Source organism: Lissotriton helveticus, chromosome 4_1 (genome assembly GCF_964261635.1).
Source record: "Lissotriton helveticus chromosome 4_1, aLisHel1.1, whole genome shotgun sequence".
In the NCBI taxonomy this organism is placed as follows: domain Eukaryota; kingdom Metazoa; phylum Chordata; class Amphibia; order Caudata; family Salamandridae; genus Lissotriton; species Lissotriton helveticus.
Window position 1 is genome coordinate 508,926,740 of NC_136063.1, and position 24,131 is coordinate 508,950,870.

The 24,131-nt window shown below is 43.8% G+C and overlaps 1 protein-coding gene across 1 annotated transcript in view; it reads left to right on the forward strand.

Moving 5' to 3' along the window:
• IMPA1 (inositol monophosphatase 1) overlaps positions 1-23,664 on the forward strand; it is a 124,486-nt gene extending 100,822 nt beyond the window's left edge. Inside the window, exon 9 of the mRNA XM_078687105.1 lies at positions 22,658-23,664. Within this exon, the coding sequence (XP_078543231.1) occupies positions 22,658-22,782 (125 nt within the window). The 3' untranslated portion in view covers positions 22,783-23,664. The remainder of the gene's footprint in view (positions 1-22,657) is intronic.
• Positions 23,665-24,131: the final 467 nt, after the last annotated feature.

Sequence of the window (24,131 nt, forward strand, 5' to 3'; positions counted from 1 at the left end):
CGCCCCTATGGTTCAAACTTCAGAAGCTTTTGCATCACATCGAGATTGGAGGGTCTGTGGATAGGGGCGATACTGCCCTAGCTTGCTCCTCAATTGAGACGTTGTTGGCCTCTTTGAAGGCAGACATAAGGATGGGATTCTTAGTCTCATCTGAAAACCAGACGGAGAATAGGGCTGCCTGCGACATCTTGGAAAAAAAAGTCGACCGGCTAAATGAGAGAACAGTCATTGGAGGGAACCGTTGAGGAGCTTAAGGAGAAATTGGGATCTGCCGAACTAAAAATACAATCTTTACGAAGGGAGGGAAATGAGATCCGTGAGAGGGTTGAGTCCTTGGAAAACCACTCAAGGAGAAATAACCTCCGGCTCTTGAAGGTTCCAGAGGGAAAAGAGGGGAGTGATATTGAATCTTTCGTGGTGAGCCTCTTAAAGGGCGCCTTAAATCTGGAGGAGACAACGGAAACCCTTGAGAAGGACATCCAAAGGATCCATAGGGACCCTTTCCGCCTAAAGCCTGGCAGATCTAAGCCCAGAAAAATTCTGATAAATTTCCTTACTTATGCACTCAAGGAAAATTTTTTAAATCTTGCCCTAAAAATGAAAACGGTAAAAGGCCCGGACTTCCAGTTTGACATTCGCTCGGACCTATCGAAGTCCACGCTGGATCGACTGTGGGAGCTAGGGCAAAGGATGGAAGAATTCAGAGCCCTGGGTGCTACAGTCCAGATGAGGTTTCCTGCTTTTCTTAGAGTAATGTACAACAACAAGATGCACAATCTCAGATCACCTCTTGAGGCAGACGAGATGTTGGAATCACTGAAGAACCTCGCACGGGGGGCAGGAAATTTGATGGGGGTGTGAGATGACCGAAGATGAAGTTAACTTAGCGGTTCCTAATATAAGAAAAATAAAGAAATATAAGGGATCAGGGTTTATGGGCACTGATGGTGGCGGTGACTCTTATAAAGAACAAAGTTTAAAAGAGGAAAAAAAATGGGGAAAAAAATATATATATATATTTTAAATTTAAAAAAATAGGAAAAAATGATAAAAGGGAAAAGAGGAAAAAAAAAAGAATTTTTTAACATGTATAGCTACCCCTTTTTTTTTTTCTTTTCTATGGATAACTAATCACACAAATAGAGTGAGACCGTGCAAACTTTAGTCAAGATATAGTTTGGCGGTAGGGGGGAAGTGAAGGCGGAATGAATGCCTGAGGGCGCAAAACTGGCAATACATCAGTCCAGTGTAAGTAGGGAAGGGTTTTCCAGGGGGGCAGGGGGGTTGCCATATAGGGAGGTAGGGTTAGGGTTAAAAATGCAAAATTTCCTCGTAGGCCAGAGTCCTCGTACCACTTTAATAGAATTATGTTTGACCACCGATGGGGTTAGAGATATTAAGGTCGGGGCACTTCTAGTCAAAAGAAACTATGACAATAAAACTTCAAGGAATCTGGATGGGCTAGTGAGGAATATTGTGACGGGATGACACAGTTACAATTTTTATCCTGGAATGTCAATGGCCTGCGTACGAGGGGCAGAAGAAGAAAGATCTTTCAATATTTAAGAGACTCCCCGGCGCAGGTCATTGTCATTCAGGAGTCACATCTCCTCAAAAATGAAACATTAGAGATTTTAAAGAAAGAAAAGTGGATAGACATCTTTTTGGGCACAGACCAAACAGCAAATATTAGGGTTGTCTTATTTATTTTTAAGAAACAGGCCAAGGCTCAAATAGTTGAGTTCAGGGAGGATAAGAGCGGTAGGTGGCTTTTGGCAAAGGTTTTGCTGGATGGCCTCCCATATACCCTGGTTGGGTATTATGGCCCAAACCAGGAGGACCCAGCTTACATGAATATTATTTGCGACCATCTACTAGCCTTTCACAACCCCGTAATTTGGGCTGGTGACTTTAATATCGTTTTAAATCCAAAATTGGATAAGTCCCCAAGCTCTAGAGCCTGTACATTCTCTAAATCCAGGCAGATACTTTCAACAATAATGTCGCAAATAGGTCTGGCAGATGTCTGGAGGGAAAGGGCGGGAGACAAGTTGGGGGTCTCTTTCCGCAACTTTAAATATAAGCATCTGTCCAGGATCGATTACGTGCTATTTAGTTATAGCCTTAATGACCTAGTAAAAGACATTTGTTATCTCCCCTCACATCTTTCCGATCATTCTGCTATAATATTCACACTAAAAATAAGTCAGCACTACACCCATATCTCCTGGTCCTTTGATCGCACTATTCTATTGGAAGAGGAAGAAATTACCTTCCTCCGATCAGAGAGCAAGCATTTTTTGGAGATAAATTTAGGTTCAGCCGATATTGCGACTGTGTGGGATGCTTTAAAAGCTGTTTGGAGGGGCTGTATTACGAGCCGAGCCTCCTATAGAAGGAAAAAGTATAACGAAAGAATTGAGAATCTGGAAGCAGAAATGAAAAACATTGAGGACAACTCAGGTGCCCATATTAGTTCAGGGGAGGAGCAAAACAGATTAACCATACTAAAATCTGAATTGGATAACCTTTTACAGGCTAGCGTCGCTAGAAGGTGGGAAGCGAGCAAAAACGGTCAATATGAGTTTGGGGAGGCAGCTGGAAAGATTCTTGCCTGGAAAACTAAAGCCGATAAAGCACGGAACTATATTAGGGAGATCAGGGTAGAAGGGGAATCTATCCCCCGCTTTTCAAAGTTGGACATAGGTTGCGCTTTTCAGGACTTTTTTCAGGCTATCTACAAAGAAGACATCTGTGATGATCAGGCGGTGAGAGATGCCTGGCTCGATAATATTTCTATGCCAAGGCTTTCCTCTGAACAAAGCATGGCTCTGGTCACAGAGATTACTGCAGAGGAAATCAAGAAGGCCATGGGTCAAGTGAAGCGTGGGAAGGCGGCTGGCCCCGATGGTTTGCCGGGGGAATTATATCGGGAACTTAGTGAGGAGATTACCTCAGTTCTAGCTACTCTCTTTAATAGTATTCTCTTGAAGGAGTGGCCCCCCAAAGTCTTGGAATTATGCCACTGTAGTCCTAATACCAAAGCCAGGAAAAGATCTAAAGGAATGTGGCTGTTATCGCCCAATATCGCCCAATATCGCTTCTTAATAGCGATTATAAAATCTTCACGGGTATTATGGCTAGTAGGCTGGGGGGGGGGTTAACTCGATAATCCATGAGGACCAAAGAGGTTTCATTAAAGGCAGAAATTTAGCAGACCTTACACATGACCTAGTCGGGCTATCGATATCGCCTCCACTTTTTCTCTCCCGTTGGCCGTTTTTACCCTGGACGCAACTAAGGCCTTTGATAGGGTGAATTGGGCCTATCTGGCCGCAGTCTTAAAAAAATGTAATCTACCTGATAGCTTCTGTCGCATGATAGCCTAGCAGTTGGAGCTTTATATAGAAGAGCTATCTGTTAACAACTCTTTGACAGAGCCTTTTAGTATCACAAGGGGAACGAGGCAGGGCTGTCCGCTCTCCCCTCTTCTCTTTAACTTTTACATTGAGCCGTTTGCTCAGACTCTTAGAGAGGAGGTTGATATTTTACCTTTTAGTTTTGGAGGGTGGGAAAAGCGGGTAGCATTATATGCTGACGACATTCTTATAATGACATCAAACCTGGATACTGCTTTTCCAATGGTAATTAAGCGGGCGGAGGAGTTTGGCAAGTTTTCCTGTTACGAAATGAATGCAAACAAAACGGAAATCATGGCTTGGAATATCAATAATACCCATCTTGATGTTGTTTCTTCCATGCGATATCTGGGAATTATAATTAGCCAAGACGTCAGCAATATTGCCGCCCAGAACTTAGAACGAGTACATAAGGAATGCCCAAAAAAAACTAAAGGCATGGATTCACCTCCCCCTCTCCATTTTGGGGAGGACAAACTTAATTAAGATGTCTATCTTGCCAAAATACACTTTTCTGTTTAATTCCATCCCCCTGGCTTTTGATACTACTCAAATAGATAACTGTCAATGTGAGCTAAATTCCTTTGTTTGGAAATATGGGGCTACTAGACTGGCCTGGAAGAAGCTGAGGAGGAGGGAAAAGGGGGGTTTAACACTACCAGACCTGCAGTACTACGCATGGGCGTTCCAGCTATCTTTTTCTAGAATGCTCTTAAAAACACCTTAAGTCTCTTCTAGGGGTGAGATGTTCTGAGCCATGTTAGAGGGAGCAGATCTACCACCGGGCGGCTTCCTCTTTAAGTTTGGAGATCAGAAATAAAAAACAAAAAAAAGTAAAATTTAAAATTCTCCAATCATTGGCCAGAAGCTGGGCTAAGTTAAGAAAGCGCATAGGGCTTAGCTACTTTTCTAATTTAGCACCTATGTGGGACTCGCCAGGCACTCCACCATGCCTTAAAGACAGACTGGCTAGTCCAATAAAGGAGGCTGAAATGTTGCATTGGGGAGATTTGCTGGCAAGTGGCTCGATGCTATCATGGGAGGATTTGCGAGAGAAAGTAGGGCCAAATAACTCTAGATTCAAACATATGCAGCTGACTAGCTGGGCTCAGGCGCTGAGTAGGAAGGGGGTCCCTTTGGGCATCTCTAGCAATTTGGAAAATCAATTAATGACAAGATGAAGGGGTGGAAAGGAGGTTTCCTGTTGGTACTGGGCAATTTTGGAGGAGATAGACGGAGACTTCAATCTAGCCGAGGAGCTATGGGGAGGAGAGGTGGGTGCCAACTGTGAACAGATGTGGCTGGATTCTTTTAGTTTATTGTATAAGACTGTCAAGCCAGCATGGTTGAGGCGAAACCACCATTTCACGTTACATCGTGCATACTTTTCACCCCAAAAGCTGGCAAAGTTTTGTCCCGGGGAAAAATGCAATAAATGTGACTTATTAGAGGCATCAGATGTGCACATGTTTAAGGATTGTCCTGCTATCAGCCAGTTCTGGGAGGAAGTGAAGGATGCCCTGAACTCTATACTTAACACCACACTGAGTATTACTCTCCCTCTAATCATCTTTGGGATCGATGAAAAAATTTACGGGCAGGCCAGATCTTTCCTCTTTTTTGCAATCCTTTTGGCAAGGAGACAGATTTGCAGGTTTTGGGTGGATACTAAACCCCCTACATACTCAGGATGGTTGACGTCCCTTTATGAAGTCTCAAAGATCGACTCGACTAGATCTGGGAGCAGGAAAAAGCTCGCATTTTGGGATCTTTTGGTACAATGGAGCTAGAATTTCATTTTTTTTTTTTCCCCGGGTCCTATGATTATGCCTGTTCTCTGCTCCAAAGACCTCAATGCAATGGCTTTCCTCGGTGAAATTGAGGTCCAACGTGTTATTATATACCCTGTTGGATAGCAGGTCGCCCGCTCTGTGCTGGTTTCCCTCCTCTGCCAGAAAGTTATCTGTGTCTCGATCTGGTTGCCAATCTTTCAATCTTCGGCCACGGACAAATAGACACATAGCGGTGGTCGGTAGTTTCTTGCACGGGGGCAATGGCAAATGAGGACAAAAACAATATATATATATTGATGGTGTATGGTGCAAATGTTTATTCTAAATGTGAGGTGTCTGAACTCACCAACCAAAAGAGTAGCATTACTGTTCCCAGCTACGGCCAGCGCACTGTGATATATGCGTCCTACACAAGACCCACCTCCTCGAAAAAGATTGGGGTAGGATGTTGTAAGAATTGGGGGTCTCTAGTTGGCACAGGTAGGTAATTGTGACAAATAGGGATCCTTGCCTCCAGTCAGGGTAAGGGGGTACACTCCTAAAATAACCCCTGCTCACCCCCTTGGTAGCTTGGCACGAGCAGACAGGCTTATCTCAGAGGCAGTCTTTAAAGCATTTGTGACCACATACAATAACCAAGTGGCAACACTACAGATGAACACCACACAGGTTTTATATAAAAAAGAAGTATGCTTTATATAGATTTAGCACAAGACCATAAACGACTAAAATCCACAATACTATCCTTAAGATGGTAGTTAGCTTAGTTCAGTTCAGTTCTTAAGATGCAACACTTTAAGTCAATGTGCCTTACGATGCGTGACGCTTCCACAACAAAAGTGTTGCAGCGATGGAAATGCTGCAAAGTTCCAGTGCAAAGAAATAAAGACGTGAAGATCTTCCAGATGCGGTACGCTTCTCCGATGATGTGAGAATTCTCGATTTGATGTGTCAACTGCAGCGGCGACACCCTTGTTCAGCGATGCGACGGCAACAGCCTTGGCTGTGGCACTCTTCTCCGACGTTGCAAGACGCTTCCGCACAATGCGACAACAACAGCGGTGACATTCAAGATGCGATGGCAGCAGCTCCTATGGCGGTACGCTTCTCCGTGGATGCGAGGCGCTTTTCTTGATGCGGTGCAATACGACAGCTACAGCGGCGACATCCACGATGTGACGGCAGCAGCAGTGACGGCGACACGCTTCTTCCTCGTTGCGAGACGCTTCTCTTGATGCGGTGCAATACGACAGCGGCGACATCCAAGATGCGACAGCAGCAGCAGCGACACGCTTCCTCTTCATTCCGAGACGCTTCTCTCGATGCGGTGCAATACAACAGCTACAGCGGTGACATCCAGAATGCGACGGCAGCAGCAGTGACGGCGACACGCTTCATCCTCTTGAGTCGCGCTTCCAGCTCCTTGCGACGCGTAGTCCCTCAGAAGGCCCAAAACAGCTGCAGGCACTTCCCAAGGAACTCTGGAGAGCTGGGAGTTGAAGTCTGTTGTCCCTGAGACTTCAGCAGGAGGCAAGCTCCATTCCAAGCCCTTGGAGATCCTTACAAGTTGATGAAAGCACACAAAGTCCCTTTCTCCTCTCTTAGGGAGTCAGGCAACCACTGCAGGCCAATCCCCCAAGGAGCACTTCAGCTTAGGGATAGTCTCTCCTCCGTTTCTTCTGGTTCCACTCCTCGGCAAAGGTTTCTTCTTGTTTGTCCAAAAGTGATCTAATTTCTTGGGTTCAGGATCCCATTATTTATACCCCAAAATCCTTTGTCCTCTGAGGGCAGAGGGGCCTTTGCCCAGTCCAAACCAGTTCTGGAGCACTCTGTTGACAAGACTCCTTCTTTCCATTCACAGTGCAGGGCCGAAACATCAGACGCCCCACAGGAGGTGGCGCCAGCATTGTGGAGGGAAAACACAGCCCTGGAGCACTTTGTTGACTTGATTCCTTCTCTTCTTTCACAGTACAGGACAGAGACATCAGCCGCACCACAGGAGATGGAGACAGCATTGTGGAAGGCAGGCACAGCCCTATTCAGGTCCCAGGTGCAACTCCTCCCACCCTTCTAGATGCAGATCTCTCTATTCACCACCGTCTAACTCATTCTGTCTCCTGGAATCCCCCAGCCCTATCACTCAAACTCCAGACAAGAAATACACAACCTAACAGAGGCAGGCTTTGGATAGCTAGACAAGACAATACCTACTTTCTAAAAGTGGTATTTTCAAACACAGAATGTTAAAACCAACTTCACTAAAAGATGTATTTTATCATTATGAGTTCAGGCATACTAAACTCCAATTTCTACCATGTTCCCTGAGTCAGTTAGGATTATAAGATGTAATAATCTAACTGCCCATTCTGGCCTATGGAGAACAGGTAGCCTTGCAAAAGTGAAAAACAAAAACGGCTGTAATTCACTATTAGGACACGCCACACACACCAGGGCATGTCCTACCTTATACTTACAATGCACCCTGCCCTTCGGCCTACCATAGGGGTGTCTGATAAGAATAAAAGGGAAGAATTAGGGACTGGCAAGTGGGTGCACTTGCCCAGTCAGCATGGGAGTACCAGACTGCACACAAGCTCTGCGATGGCAGATCTGAGACCCATTTTACAAGGCTGCTTCTGTGGGTGGTACAACCAGTGCTGCAAGCCCACCAGCCGCATTTGTATTTACAATCCCTGGGCACACTCACTGCTCTGTACTAGGGTCTGACAAGTAAACCAAACTAGCCAATCATGGGGTTACTAATCCATACATCAATTTACGATAGAGAAAACATATGCACTTTAGCACTGATCAGCAGTGGTAAAGTGCCCAGTGTCATAAAACATCCAACAACAGGTCAGAAAAAATAGCAGAGGAAGGCAAAAAGTTCAGGGATGACCCTGCAAAAAGGGCCAAGTCCGATCGACAGTACTGGTTAGCAGGCCGAGGGAAAATAGCGGGACTTCCTATATTGCTTGCTACACACTTTCAGGGCCAGGTACTGCTACCCATTCCGAGGTCGTATGCTTTAACTGCGCCACTCCTTTCATTCTTACATTTTCATAATAGCATGCCTCTGCCCCCAACGAACATTAAGAGCACTTTTTGAAGCAAGCAATTGGCACTATATTGATGACAACGGACGCCAGAATAGTTATAGGGGCAACTTTATTCATGTATCTGACACCTAATTGGATAGATCACCCCAAAGGGCTGGAAGTACTGGAACCTTTCCTCCGCGGAGTACCAGTTGGCTAGCAGACGCAGGGTTGGTAGACGCTTGGAGGAAACTGCACCCCACTGCAGTCATACTCCATTTTGACGGCCGCACAAAAATCATATGCCGGAATTGATGGGATACCCACAAGTCAGTGGTACGCAGAACATGTATTGCCATAGCGGCATGACTCCATAAGGAACGCATGGTGAAGCGAGCAGAACTGTAGGTGGCAGTGAGGGATCTGGAGATGACACATAGAACGACAGGTTCACACCACATTAGACGACCACTGACTATTGCCTGTACACAACTTAAGGCCCTTGATATGGATGCAGCCGAACACGCTTTGCTTCGTACATGACAAAAGTACTACGCAGGGGAGAACGAAGCTTGGAAAATACTGGCCCATAGGTTGCATTCCCACACCCACTACTGTTGTATACACAGTTTGATTGGCCACTATCAGACACTTAAAATCTGGGATGAGGATATATAGCCACTGAATTTGGCCAATTCTATGCCCATTTATGTGGTAGAGACCAAAACTACTCACTGAAGACTGCACTGCATACGTAGCGAAATGCCCATTGAGCACCCTCACAAAATACATAGCATCCCCATTAGAAACAGATATAACGGAACTCGAAGTCCTGGAAGTGATCGGGAGATTGAAGCTAGAGAAGGCTCCCAGGCAAGATGGATTCACAGCAGCTTTTTAAAAGCAATATGCGTCTATATTTTCCCCCGTACTGGTTTGTCTATATAAATCCTTCAGCACTTCGGGAGACCTTACGCAGTCCATGTGCACTGCAATATTGGTTATACCAAAGCTGGGGAAGGATCCCCAGTCCTGTGCATCATATCGTCTTATTTCACTACTTAACGTAGATGCAAAGAATTTTACAGAGATATTGGCACGCAGGCTGGGGCAACATCTCCCTGGTCAGGTGGACCTAGATCGATTAGGATTTGTGCCGGACCGCACATGTGGGGATAATACGAAGCGTCTTTTCCATCTGTTAGAGAAAACATATAGAGCCCAGACATGACACTACCTCTGTCAATAGATGCCATAAAGGTATTCGACCGAGTACACTGGTCATTCCTTACAGCGCTGCTAGAAGCCTTTGACCTGGGGCCCCGCTTCTGGAGCTGGAATTGGGCCAGTTATGAGAAACCAACGGCACTAGTGTCAACAACTCACTGTCTTCTCCCTTTCCAATCTCTAGAGGAACGCAGCAGGGTTGGCCACTCTCGCCACTCCTGTTTGCGTTATATATGGAACCAGAGCACATTCGCAGACTCTCCCTCATAGGAGTGTGGATGGGATGTCAGTCACCTAAGATAGCGTTATATGCCAATGAAGTCCTATTACCTATCACTAACCCCAACAGTTGCTACTCCCACTATTAGAGGAGCTTGCCACATTTGGAGAAGTTTCTGGGTTTAAAGTTAAAAACACCAAATCCCAAGCTCTAAATGTCACTATTCCCCATGACAAACAGGTGCGACTCGCTTCGGAATTCCTCTTCACGTGGGCCACAAGAGGGATCCCTTATTTGGGCATAACTATAATGTCAACCATACATAAATCAACATCATACAACTACACCGAACTCCTGAGAACAGTACGTTTGCTTATTCAATCTTGGCATGGGGGGGCCTATATCTTGTCTGGGACGTATAAACACTGTAAAAATGTCTCTCTTGCCCAAGATTTTGTATATTATGCAGGTGATGGCACTACAATCACCTATATCTGTGATAAAAAAATTGCAATCCCACCAATGAATCCTTTATTTGGGGTGGCAAATGGGCCAGATTTGCCAGGGAAAGAACATATCTACTGATTGCCAAAGGAGGATTGGGCATACTACAAGGCAGCAAAGCTGCTTTTTCTGGAGGGATGGCAACGCCCCCTCACAGAAAAGCATTGGTGTTTCCTGGACCAAGCAGTGGCAGGAATACACATATGGAAAATTCCATGGCTTCTGCATCAATTGCGCCCTGCAGGGGTGTACATCTCCCCAGTCGTCCGAGCTACAGTGTCTGCCTGGGATAAGATTTGAACTCCCAGACTTAGAGCACTGGCGTTATATTGCAGTAGGACATTGGATTACATCACAGTCCGCCAGACCACACGCTAGCAGGAAACCTATCCCATTCGAGCGCTGGCTACTATCTATAAGTGATGATCACTGATTGCTATCAGACATATACACACTCCTCAACACTACCGCCAACCCTTCACACGCACCTGCTAGGAATAGATAGGAGGCAGAATGTGAATGCACTTTTACCGAAAAGGAGTGGACAGATATTTTACATTGAGCGCACACATTAGCTACTAGTGCCTCCGGCAAAGAAACACTACTAAAAACGGTCAAATACTGGTACTACACTCTGGCCCGTCTGGCTCAGTGGCAGAAGAGGAAGGACTGCCATTGCAACCAGTCTACAAAACAAGAAATGGGCTACCCATTAAACTCTTGGAGGCTTGGGTAATCTATACAGTCAGGTAATAGTGCCTTCAAGGATCTGTTCTAATATCAAAGTCTTTGGTAAATATAACAAGCATTTGCAATGCAATAGGTCTCGCATTAGGAAAAGTTTGAGCTTTTAGTATTGTGAATGGCATTGGCTATTTTTTTTTGCAGTAGTTACGTTTTGTTTTTATAACGCTGGATGTGGTTTCCTGTTGTTAATGTCTATTGTGATAGCAACTGGGTAAAATAATTAGCAATATTTGCCTGCTATTAACAGGGGAGGCATCCTTCTAGAAAACAAAATAGAGATCAGGGATGTCCTAACCACAGTGGCGATGTGGGACTTCACCTGTGGGCTGCTACAGTGCGATCTTCAGAGTTGCTGCGGGTCCGCCGTTTTACTGGAAACTGCACCTGAGTGTGAGCATCACTCGCGTTACTATAACCCCAGCTACCCAGCGCACTTTTAAAACAGGTACACAGCGTGCACTATAAAGATTTCCAAAACACATTTATTCATGCGTTCTGAAACCCAAAAATACATTTAAAAAACGAAAAGTTCACTTAAAATCCAGTTCCATGTTAAAATCTGTTAAAGTGGCAGCTAATGATAAAAGCACTGTATGCCATATTTTAAATATTGTAACGGATCTGCAGAACTGTAATATATAAATATGCGTCATGAAACAAATAAATACATTTAAAAAACGAAAAGTTCACTTAAAATCCATTTCCGTGTAAAAATTTGTTAAAGTGGCAGCTTTAACAAATTTTTACACGGAAATGGATTTTAAGTGAACTTTTCGTTTTTTAAATGTATTTTTGGGTTTCAGAACGCATGAATAAATGTGTTTTGGAAATCTTTATAGTGCACGCTGTGTACCTGTTTTAAAAGTGCGCTGGGTAGATTTGCTCCGATCTGGTCAAACGACCATTTAAAGAGGGGAAGCAGAAGGGTTTAACGTCAAGGTAAATAACCAAATCAGCACAAACACCTCTGCAATTATTTAATGCATCTTTTCTCTTGCCTTGCTACACCGATTTTCAATATGCGGATCAGTCAGATGTTGGGTCGGACCAGAAGAACAGGGTTTGCTAGTCACTTCCTCAGTTGGCTCTACTGCACTGTAACACATGCTATTTTGCTCAAACAAGCGTAACACCAAGATCACACATGCAAATAGGACAGAGTCAGAGTGCCCTAGATGTGGGTGCACACAGCGGTGTGGGTTGAGGGTTGGTTGGATGTTTTCACACGTTTGCAACAGAGCATGACTTGCACCATGAATGTGACTGCAAACTGAGGCCAGGAAGGAAGCTGTAGCGCAAACGCAGCACTCTGATAACTTTTTTTTAACTTCTCGGATTTTCCTTTGTTGGTCTGCCATCAGGAGGCCTGTGAACACTCGGCTGCCCCAGTTACACAGGTGCGACAAACGACGCACCAGAGGCAACGGCGTAGTAGGCACATATGGCTTAATTAGCTATACTACGATAGAAGCAGGACTTCAAGTTCCTCCACAGCTCTAAAATAGCAATTTGCGTGCTCCCTGACCCCTCTCATTGTTATCCCCTGACAATGAGAATTATTGAGTCTAAATTCGTTTAACATTGCGACATCTTGCGGCAGTCAGTTGTCAGTGCACGCCAACTTTACTGTCAGCCTTATATATGTAAAGGGATCATCAACGTCCGCTCTTGTTTGTGTTTTGAAATGCGGCCACCATTGTAGTCGACACAAAATAGTCCGCTCGCTAGTCAGGTGGCAGTATCATCCGAGAAGATGGGCTGAAGTAAATTGATGAACCATGTGAGACACATCAATTGGAGTGTAGGGCTTAGAAACCTCCGAGGCACTTGGAACCATTCACAGATATTAGACAAGCGAACACAGTAAATTCTCCAAAACTCACATGCAAGAAAGTGCGTTTCTGCTGCACGTGACAACAAAATGTTGAGTACACGTGCTGTTTTCTCACTTGGGACACACTGCCTGCACCCGATTCAGGGGCAATGTTTATCTTTTTATTTTTATTTTTTACATTTCAGCATATTTCCTCACTGTGCTGAGAAGTAACCTGGAGTGAGCTGGACTGTCCCAGGCATTTAGGGAAGCTGAGGGCGTTCTAATCACGGAAAACTCGGAAAACAAGCACTCGTGCCGGGCGGGGCGCAGGATCCTTACCAATAGTAAACAAGCAAAACAAGTGACGTCAGGCAGGCGCGTGCACTTCCGCGCAGGCGCAGAGTGTTCTTGGTCGCTTCTCCGGCACCCGCCCGCCCGCCCATCGGGAGCCGGGCAGAAGGAGCCCACATGAAAACAGGACAAGAAGAGAGCCTGGTGAGGTGAGGTAAGGGGGGGGGAGCGTGTGTGTGTATGCAGTGTGTGTGTTTCAGCGACGGCGGGGGTGGGTTCTCTGTATGTATGGGTGCGTGCATGGGTGCTCGTGTGTGTGTGTGTGTGTGTGTGTCTCTCTGGGTATGCGCATGCGTGTTGGTGCTTGCTTCCGAGGCAGGAGAGGGGCACGGCGCTGTGCGCGCCCACGAGGTGCAATCTGCGCTCGTGCACCCTCTGGTCCGTCATTCCTCCCACAGTGATCGCTACTGGTCTCCAGCTGGATGCATCCTTACGGATGCTTTTCCAGCGAGACCCAAAAAGTAAATTATCTTTAAGCCCCATGTGGTGACTTAAATACAAACAAATGTCAAAATGAATTATTTAGTTGTACACGAATTGAACATTCAGCAGGACAAACAATTCTACAAAGGTGTATACTTCATAAAGTCTATGTAAAAAATTGTGTTATATAAAAGGGTACCAATCACAATTCGCATAAAAGCAAAAGTGATTGAGATGGACATTCTTTCCTACAGATCTTTTTTTCATGAACACTTTTGCCGTAACCCATTTCACATACTGAATAACAGGAACAACATCATTAGCTATACAATGAACCATTCCTGAAAAGAAATGGTGACATAGAAAATGGGTCGGATTGTAGACGTTTCAGTCTTTATTGTGAAGGCATCTATAAGACCATCTTCAGGACGTAAGTTCTTATGTGTACTGATGACCCTGAAAAATTAGGAACAAAGTCATGTGTTTCAGGCTCCTACTCTACAGCAACCAAAGTTAATGGCACTCCAAGAATCAAAATTTAAATGGTGATAGCCGAAATGGCTCAAACGCTCACCACAAAGTTCTATTTGTCTCAGATATTTCCATAAGGTAGACACTAAAGTCTCGATCGGAGAAGTCAAGATGATTAGGAAGACACAGGCAGCCCTTGATTAATACGAGAGTTGACACTTCTGCTTCCGCAACGTTGCAGAGTAGAGAGTTGTAAAGTGCAGTGGTATGGAGTGCATTGGCGTAGATTGCAGTGGTGTTAAGTTCAGTGGTGCAGAGTAGAGTGCAGGCGCATACAGTGCTGTCTCGTCTATATGTGTAAGGTACAGTGGAGTAGAGTGCATTTTGGTGTTGCAGAGTATAGTGGTGTAGAGTGCAGTGGAGTAGAGTACAATGGCATAGAATTCAACAGCATACAGTGCAGCATTGTAGAATGCAGTGGTGTAGAGTGGCATAGAGTAGAGTTGCATAGAGTAGAGTTGTAAGGAGTAGAGTTGTGTAGAGTATTGGAGCGTAGATTGGAGTGGTATACAGTAGAGTATAGTGCTGCAGAGTGCACTGGCGTGGAGTGCACTTGCGCAGAGTAGAGTGCCGTAGAGTTTAGTGGCGGAGAGTGTCGTATTGCAAAGAAGAATAGAGTGAAGTTGCATAGAATGTCATGTAATAGAGTGGCATAGAGACTAGGGGTGTACAGTGGAGTGGTATACAGAGTGTTGCAGAGTACAGTATTGTAGAGATCAGTGGCGTAGACTACAGTGGTGCAAAGTAGACTGCAGGGGCGTAGAATGCATTGGTGTAGTATAGTGCAGAGTGAAGTGGTGCAGAGTGAAGTGGTGCAGAGTAAAGTGGTGCAGGGCAGAGGCATTAGAGCAATAGCATTAAGTGGTGTAAAGTGCCATGGCATAGAGTGCAATGGTACAGAGTAGATTAGAGTGGCATACAGTGGATAGGCATAGAGTGCAGATACTTAGAGTGGAGTAGTCTAGAGCGGAGGGCATTGGCATAAACTGTATTGGCATGGTGTGCAGTGGTGTAGAGTGCAGTATTGCAGAGTGGTGTGGAGTGGCATAGAGTAGAATGCATTAGCATAGAGTAGAGTGGTATAGAGTAGAGAGGCGCAGAGTGAGGTTGCGTAGAGTGAAGTGGCATAGAGTGGGGGGGTGCAGCGTGGATTATAGTGCAGTAGAGTGGTGCAAAATAAAGTGCTGTGGGGTGCTGGATAGAGTGCAGTGACACAGTGTAGAGTAACGGGCTGTGGCGCAGTGTGGAGTGACATGGAGTGACTTAGTGGAGTAGAGTAGGGTGGACTGGTTAAGTGGAGTATGCAGGATGTGGTAGCGTGCTGCCGTTACAGAAAAAGCATTTTCAATACAAGTCCCCCAAGGTTCAACCCTTTCACCCACCCTCTTTAATCTTTACTTGGAGGTTCTCACTGAAGTTCTTCGTACCGGCAACATCTCCTACCACATGTACGCGGACGACACCCAAATATACTTCAATATTGCATCACTCGAGGAGATCCTTGCCCTGAACGAGACCCTGCAACTAACTGTACAATGGCTAGCCACTAACCAACTGAAAGTCAATGCAAAGAAAACTTAATTTCTCCTGATCTCCCCTTCAAAAGCCAACCCGGAGATTCAGATATGGATCAAAGCCATCACAGCCTTAAACTGCCTGCCGACCATTGTGGTCTCTGCCATATCTTTGGGGGTATTCCTCGACTATAACTTAAACATGCGATACCACATTACCTCAATGGCTAAATCAGCCAGATTCCACCTGAGCTACTTGTGGAAGCTGAAACCTTTCATCGATGCTCCTTACTTTAAACTGGCAGTCCAAGCACTAGTGATCTTGAGACTGGAATATGGATGTTCCACCCTCACAGGATTACCCAAGATCTCCTTGGCACCTCTAAAAGCCTGCCTCAACGAGGCCGCCAGACTACTCATAGGCACTAGGAAATTTTACCACATCTCTCCACATATGAAAGCACTAACCTGGCTCCCTCTGGAGGTCAAAATACAGCTGAAACTGGTATGCATTACACACAAGGCCCTGTACACAAACTCCCCTGCTTATCTGGCACAGAAACTCGTGATATCTGGAGGAAGCAGGAACTCCCGCTCCGCTAGAAACCTGCTGCTCCAACCTGCCCGTTTTCAGAAAAAAAGAACCTACAATAGAGCAGCACCAAGAATTTGGAACTCTTTCCCACCTGACATCAGAAAAATCCCTTCTCTACCACGTTTCAAGGAGGCCAAAACTTTCCTCATTGGTAAATTCCTGGTCTAAGGCCTACTCTCATCCACCTCAGTGTACCTGACAAATCTAAATCTGTTGCTTCTTCCTCAGTTCACCATCTCACCCCGACAAGAAAATGTGGGGCTTCTGTTTTTACTGATCCTAATTACAACCATAACCATACACTTGTGTCCCCTTTTGTCTCTATGCTCTCAGCAACCCTACCCTGTGCCAAACTTTGTATATTTCTGTACTTGAGACTGTTTGTTTGTTTACCGTGTAACCATGTAAAGCGCTCTGAAACCCTCACGGGTCAAGTTAGCGCTCTATAAAACATTAAAATAAATAAATAATAAATAATTGAAATGACCATTATATTTTCACCGACGTACAGTTTTACTAATAAAACTATACAGCACACAAACAATAATGTGTGGAAATAGTGTATTGATTTGTTTTGATCAAAATAATGTATTTGTTTCCTACACACTTCAGAATTAACAATGTGCTTCATTTGTGCTTTGCTAATTCTGATATTTTCTGAAATACTTTCACGGTTCATTTGAATGTTTTGTGCTATAAAACAAACACCTTTCCTCGACACACCCATTATCCAGGAAAGATTGTCACATAAATCCTCTCACTTTGAAGTCCGAGAAAGAAAACTAAACACCAAGCTCTCTTGGGAGACAGAGCTTGACAGTTAGCCTCTGTCTTTGAATACACAGCACATGTGACAGGATAAGAACAAGATTTACAGGCCTGTTTACAGAAAGGAGCACTTGTGGAAGAATACAAGGAGATGAAGTGGGGAAAGGTTTTGCTCCTTGGGAGGGATGAACGGAACCAGGATAGCCTAAAACAAATAAAGCCGGCAAATAGAAGTCCAGAAAATGTGAGTAACAAACCACAACACCTATGGTAAGCAACAGTTTCAATGCATTCCCAGGAAAGCTTTCTGAATGTCCCCAAGATATCTTTAGCAAATCAGACGTAGGTTTTGGCCTGATATGGGAAATTTGCAAACTACATATCCTGTTTTTAAAGCTACCTAAATATAATGTTGATAACATGTATTCCTATAACCTTCACTCCCCAGCCACAAACCTTGTTTCTCCCAATCCTCCCTGTGCTTCCTTCCCAATCCTCCCTGTGCTACTTTATGATTTTGCTCATTGTAGATACTTGTTCTATACTTCTTGAATTGACTTCCAGTCGAACTACTCTCCAGCTCCTGTTTTCCCGAACTTGCCTTAATGACTTATCTACTTCTGCCTAGTGGTCACTGCCCAGACTTACCAACACACTCTTGCACTCCTCTGCTCTCTCATTAACCCTTAATGTAGATGGCTATATATATATGCTAAATTGTTTGAGTCTATCTGCAACTGTTTTGTCAGTATTTTTTGTCTCATGCACTCTTAGCAGCTACGCTTATGACCATTTTTACTGTGTTTAAGTTGCTGTGTACAGAATTTCTAGTTGCTTATTGGGACTACTTGGTGTGATAATCAAGAGAGGTAGATTGTTATTGTGATTTTTTACTTTTAATGGATGTATATGTTATGATTTTGTATGGAAAGGAGATACATAGTCAACGTGTATGTATCTCTGCTGTGTCTAACCAGTTACAGTAACTATGATATAAGCCACTTCCTAAATCTTGCTTTAGGGGGCATGTAGGAAAGTAGGATCTGCGTCTTATGGTTATCCCCACTTTTTGCTTGATGTGATGCTGTTTTTGACTAGTCTGACTGGGATCCTTCTAATCAGGTCCCCAGTCTGTCTGCTTTCTCCCTAAACTGTTGTGTTCAATTCCTAGGTACATCCCAGATTGGATACCCTTATCAGTCCCTAGTATATGGTAACCATGTACCCAGGGCATAGGTACCCACCTAGAGGTCTCTCATGGGCCAAAGCATGCCATCCAGGAGAGACTGTTCAAAATGTAACTACGGGCAGGTCGTTGCAGCCTGTGTAGGCTGGTGTATGCACCACTTACTAAAGATATAGATTTACTATATCGAAGGGTCACTGCACTTAAAACCTGTAAGTCATCCCTATAGCAGACCTTTACAATCCTGGGCGCAGGGTAAAGCTCTAAGTTCTAAGTAAAAGGGTGCCCCTGCATCAGTAGGACACCCCTTCAGCCTACGGAGTCCATTCTCCCGGGTTGTCAATGAAGCAGCCATATACTATGTAAAGGGGCATCACGTAATTGTGTGATGACGTATCGAAAATGGCTGCAACGAATCCTATCATGTTTGGTATTAAATATGTTGGAATCAAACCCCCACACCGTATACGGTGTCGGAGGTATGATTCCAAGCACCGGGAGAGCCCTCCGTTAGGCTTTCAGTGTTCCTGGTACCAGCCTTCTAGTCCCGGACAGCACAAAATGGTTGCTGCCAACCAGAGACACATTTCTGCCCTCCTGCTGCTGAGCCAAGCTTGGGCAGGGGAAGGCAGAACAATAGGCATCCTGTCACATGGAGGTGGGACCACCTCCCAGACAAGATTTAGTGTATTAGGGCTGAGTGGGTGCGCTTGCCTGCGCCTGAAAGTCTGCATGCGGGGCACATTTGGTGTTCCTGTTCATAGTCCAGTTCAAACCAGTCCTGGGAGCCGTTGGCTCCCTCTCTGGCACGAAACTGGACAAAGGACATGGGAGTAACCTCCCCTCTTCGCTGGCCATGATAGGGAAAAAGGCTAGCTTGCGGAAAATAACATTATACGCCTGTTTTGTGGACTATTCCACAGCATTCGATAAGGTCAACATGCAAAGGTTGTGGAACAAATTAATAGCATGGGAGGTCGATTTAAACCTCTTAAACTTTATTATTGCCCTGCACTCGGATACATGGGTCAGGGTGAAGCTGGCTCATGATAATACACTATCTTAAAAAATGGATACCACTAACGGTCTTAAACAAGGCTGTGTCCTTGCGCCTTTATTATTCTCCTTGTACATTGCAGATATCAACTCGGTGTTAAGTTCAGATATGGGTGTGGCTCCTAAATTAGGGGACAAAAAATACCATACCTAGCATATGCTGAAGATTTAGTAATTTTATCCTTAACTCCTAATGGATTACAGTACCAACTGAATCAACTAGACATATACAACAAAATGAATGGTTTGATAGCTAACTAATCTAAAACAAAAATTGTTACGTTTGGACGGTCTACACAATTAAAAACGTGGACTTTAGGAGACAATCTAATCAAGGTAGTGGACCAATATAACTACCTCGGCGTAACATTCAACAAAAAGTTATCATGGTTAAACGTGCACAATCTATAGCTATTACAAAATCAATTGTGAGATTTATGAAACTGTGCGGAGGGAATGCAATTATCCGCACATGAACAAGAAAGTCATTTTTGATCTTGGAAAATGTTTCACGGAAAGCGTACGTACCATACTCCATTTACGACAGGCTACTCCACATTGTACGATACAGTTAGAATTTGGCCTAAAATCTCTGGAAATGCTGCATAAGATCAGCTGTGTTAACTACATCATTGATTGTGCTAAGGCCAATTCATGTACATTGAAACATCTAATAATGAAGGAACTCTGGAGTAATAAAGTAAGAGATCTGCAACTTTCTACAATAATGATGTAAATAGACTTATGAATTGCCTTATATTCAGGAGATGGGACGAATGACTAGGGATGTGTGGAAAAAACTAATAGGTAAAAAATTAAAGCTAACACAGTGGAACTCAGATCGCCTACAAGCCGGGAAATATAAACACACAGACTTAATAATCGACACATATACCTTGCAGGCTCAAAAATACTTGGGATGGAATGTGACCAGCTACATTAAATGGAAATACGTAAGGTTTAGACTACTATATATTCCGATAGGGGAGTTTGAAGGGACTTGGAGAAGGCACTTAAAGATACTCAGGGATGTCAGCTTTGAGAAACCGGCGAGGAAACTCTTGAACATTTAATATGCATAGGCCCCAGACTTTTGCTCACACGGAGGTTATGTTTACGCCCCATGTTTAATAACGCCAAATAAGAACAACTACAGAGGCAATACGCTATTGTTTTAGGCTCACAGGGGAAAGTGCTATCAGAATGATGGTACAGTTTTTAGAACATGCTTATAAAACATTAATTAACTGGATGGTTTTTTTAATCGGCTTTATATATAAATGCAAAGACAAGTATTACGACACATGTATATCTTCTTTTTATGATACTACACATGGTAAATATGTGATTGTTTTATTCTATTTTTATGTTTGCTTATTTTCTATCTATTGTAATCAAATGATTAATGCAATAAAGTATTTTACTACTAAAAAAAAAAAATGGAAAAAAAAGCTCCCCTCTGTCCAGACCCTCCCCTGGGATGGCCCCCTAACTCTTCCTAACCCTTTCCATAGGGAATTTAAGGGCTTACTTGGGTGTAGGTCCCTAGATTTGTCGTGGGTTAAGATTCCAATCTGAAACTACTACACTTCTACCGTCTGGGCACTTTGGTCTTTGATGGACTTCGATTGGGCCTGACTTCATCTCCCTTCTAGTCTGCTGCATCGTCTGTGACTGTGCATCTAACAGGAACCTTCCAAGGCCTGGGAAGCATACCGGACAACTGAAGTAATCTACCTTGGAGTGAAGGAGTCACTCCCTTGCGTTCGCAGGCAGCTAAACGAAGATGACAGATCTGCAGATCCTGAGCTCATCCAGACTTCCTGGGTACTTCAACACAGGTGGTGGTTTTCCTCCGCTCCAGAGGCCTGCTCTACCCTCTCCCCAAGTTTGAGGCCAGTAATCCTGGTGGGGGTTGCAATAACAAAACCCGTGCAGTTGCAAAGGCTTGTTGATATCTTTGTAAGAAGATCTTCGGGCTCCAAGTAGCCCCAACCTCGGGCACCTCCAGTGACCAGAATCTTCGGCCACATCGTGGCTCGCATCTTTTGGTGAGCTGCTTGAGGTCCTCTCGCAACTCCAGTCCCTCCAGCCTGTGGGTCCACTTGAGGGTCACCTTTGTTTCCTTGGTCTCCCATGATTGCTCGGGGTCTGCTCTGACTCACCTGCTTGTGGCGAGTCTCCTGGAACTTGCTGGTCCCAACCATGCACCTTCTTGATTTCCTGCGTGGGTTGCATTTGCCAAGGCTTGTTGGTGCTTCCGCCAGACACCGACTCCTCAGCACTCGACATCCTTCGTGGGACAGCTCGTTTCAACCGCGACCTATACATAGACTTGTACGGACCACGCAGCAGTGATCACACACTGCGCATGCTCTCCGTGGGGTCCTTATCTACTAAACCTCAGGGGTTCTGTGGGTCCCCAGCAATTCTACGTCCTCTCGACTTTGTCCTGACTCGGGTCGTGGTTCTTATACCACTTTCTTAGTATATGGTTTGGTCCGCCCCTGGGGCCCACTGTGTATTTGTGCTATTTACTGTGATTTCTTTGCTTAAGTATTGTGTGCTTTGTGTCTAACTCTATGAAGGAGGTACTATAACATATTAGAAAGGGTTATATAATAAATTCATATTTTTATACATACTTTTTGTGGTTCCTTTTCATTTAATCTTTACTATAAGATTACATTCTGGTAAAACAAGCTGCTTTACACTCCTTCAAGACTAAGCCTGAAGGCAGCTCTCAACAGTGGATAGCTTTCTAAGGTTGTCTGAGACCTCATACATCACATAAGGGTTGTGTGGACTGGTGCAATGTGCCTACTTACATTACTGGACATCATATACCTGGCCATCTTCTCATAAGGCATCAAATGTATACTTTGTGGTTTGACTGAGGTCCGTATTAATCCTGATCACTGTCTAATACCCCCAGCCTAAATAACCACCACTGTGTATATGGCAGTTAATTTTCATTGTGGTTCTTAAATGTTAGTGGTGTATGTTTATATAATATCTATAGAACTGAATTGGGTCAGTAATGTTGACAAAACTATGCAACAAATTGAATATCATTTCATATGGGGATTGGTATATCTCCCTCAAGGAATGTTCACAAAAAAACAGTACCTCTTCTAAGCACATTGCAACCACATCTTTGGTAGAAACTTCAGCTTCAATATCCATAGCACCACCAGGCAATAGCATTTTTGTAGGCGTACCATGCAAATTCTCCCAGTGTTGAAAACATTTTCAGTGACCTGACTTAAAAAAAAATTTCATATCGTACAGTGCAAAGGGTGTTAATCGTACAGAGGCATTCCGATTCAACATTCAAGCAAAGACCAGCTTTTACTAGATAAATATGTCACATGAATTACAATAAAAATTGATATTGTGCATGAATATAAACCATTTAATCCACTGCTTGTTTCTTTGCATAATGGTAAACAATTTCTTGTCATCTTAGGGGGTCCATTTGATTTAATGTCTCGAAGAATTATTTCAGCAAGTAGCAGTGCCATCGCAGAACGCATCGCCAAAGAACTTCAGATAATACCTCTTGAAAGGGATGATGGGAAAAAGGAAGATTAATTTTGGATGAAGGAGTTTTTCATGGCACCTAGACAATTATGATGTAACTTATTGTCTCATTATGCCTACAGTGAACATAGATCTAACACGTATGCTGTGCTTATCTGCACACCTGCACTGAAGTAATATTCTATACCCATGATGGTTGTTTGAGAAAGGATTTTAACACGTTATATATTGCACTTAATTTAAGATAAGGAATTTAAATTATTGTACTGTAATTGAATCATGGAAAGGAATTACATTCATTTAAGACAGTATGCAGTTTAAAAAAAAAATCTCAAATAATGGGAGTATTGGTTAACGTTTATCATGAGACTCTTTTGTCAATGTGCCCTATAAATCTAAGTGAAATACTTTATTTTGGATTTAGCAATATGAAATACCATAATGTACACATTCAGATTAGTTGCCTCGGGCAACACATAACTGGATACAAAAGAATCAGAGTCTATTGGAAACAAGTGTGATACATATACTATGGGTGGCAATTTCTGCTCTAACCTGGGGACTTTTTATTTTACATTCAGATTAACGTGATACAGTGGTATTTACAGTATTGTCCAGATACTTTGTATAGAATTGTGCAATGCTCGGCTTGATTGTTTTGAAATGGATAATTCAAATGAATTGTTAAAGCCTTAATATTACATAATGTTCTGCAAGTAAGTCGGGGTGTTAAGTTTGCAAGAGAATTATATTGCATCAGGAAGGAGTCTTGGGGGTGTTCGGCGCTCTCCTATTTAATGCTCCGAGGTTTTTAATATCTTCAAAATAGCAGAGGCCTGTTTAATCATGATAGTAAGGTGCAGTTTATAGACTATGTCTTAATGGAAGGCTGTATTAAGCAGTGCAAATACAATGACATTTTCTTAAATGAAACCAGCTTTGTCTCTATATTGCATTTTTATTATTGATGTATGAATCTTGTACTTTGTTTAATTTGTGTCTGGAACCAGAAATGGCTTTTAAGGGCTGCCTTCTTTCGATCTGTGCCACCTCGCCTCTGTGGTGCAAATTTGAAGTGCACAATAGAAGCAGTTTTATTTGCATTCTCCCAGATATCAACCCCTCCCATGGTTGGTTGTGACCATAAAACCTTTTATAAGATGACACCGCAAATATAATACCTTTGGTCTGGGTCTACACATCCTTGCAAGTCCAAATGATGCACACATACATTTTTGTAATGGGATAAAGGCATATGAGCTAACCTGTTCTTTGGGGCAACCTTTTGGATCCCCCATCTGTACCTACGCTTTCAAATGTGGCCACCACCTGTAAAACTTTCCAGATTATCCTGAGGCAGAGGATGCAGACACCGAGGTTGATTGACATCGATTATCAAA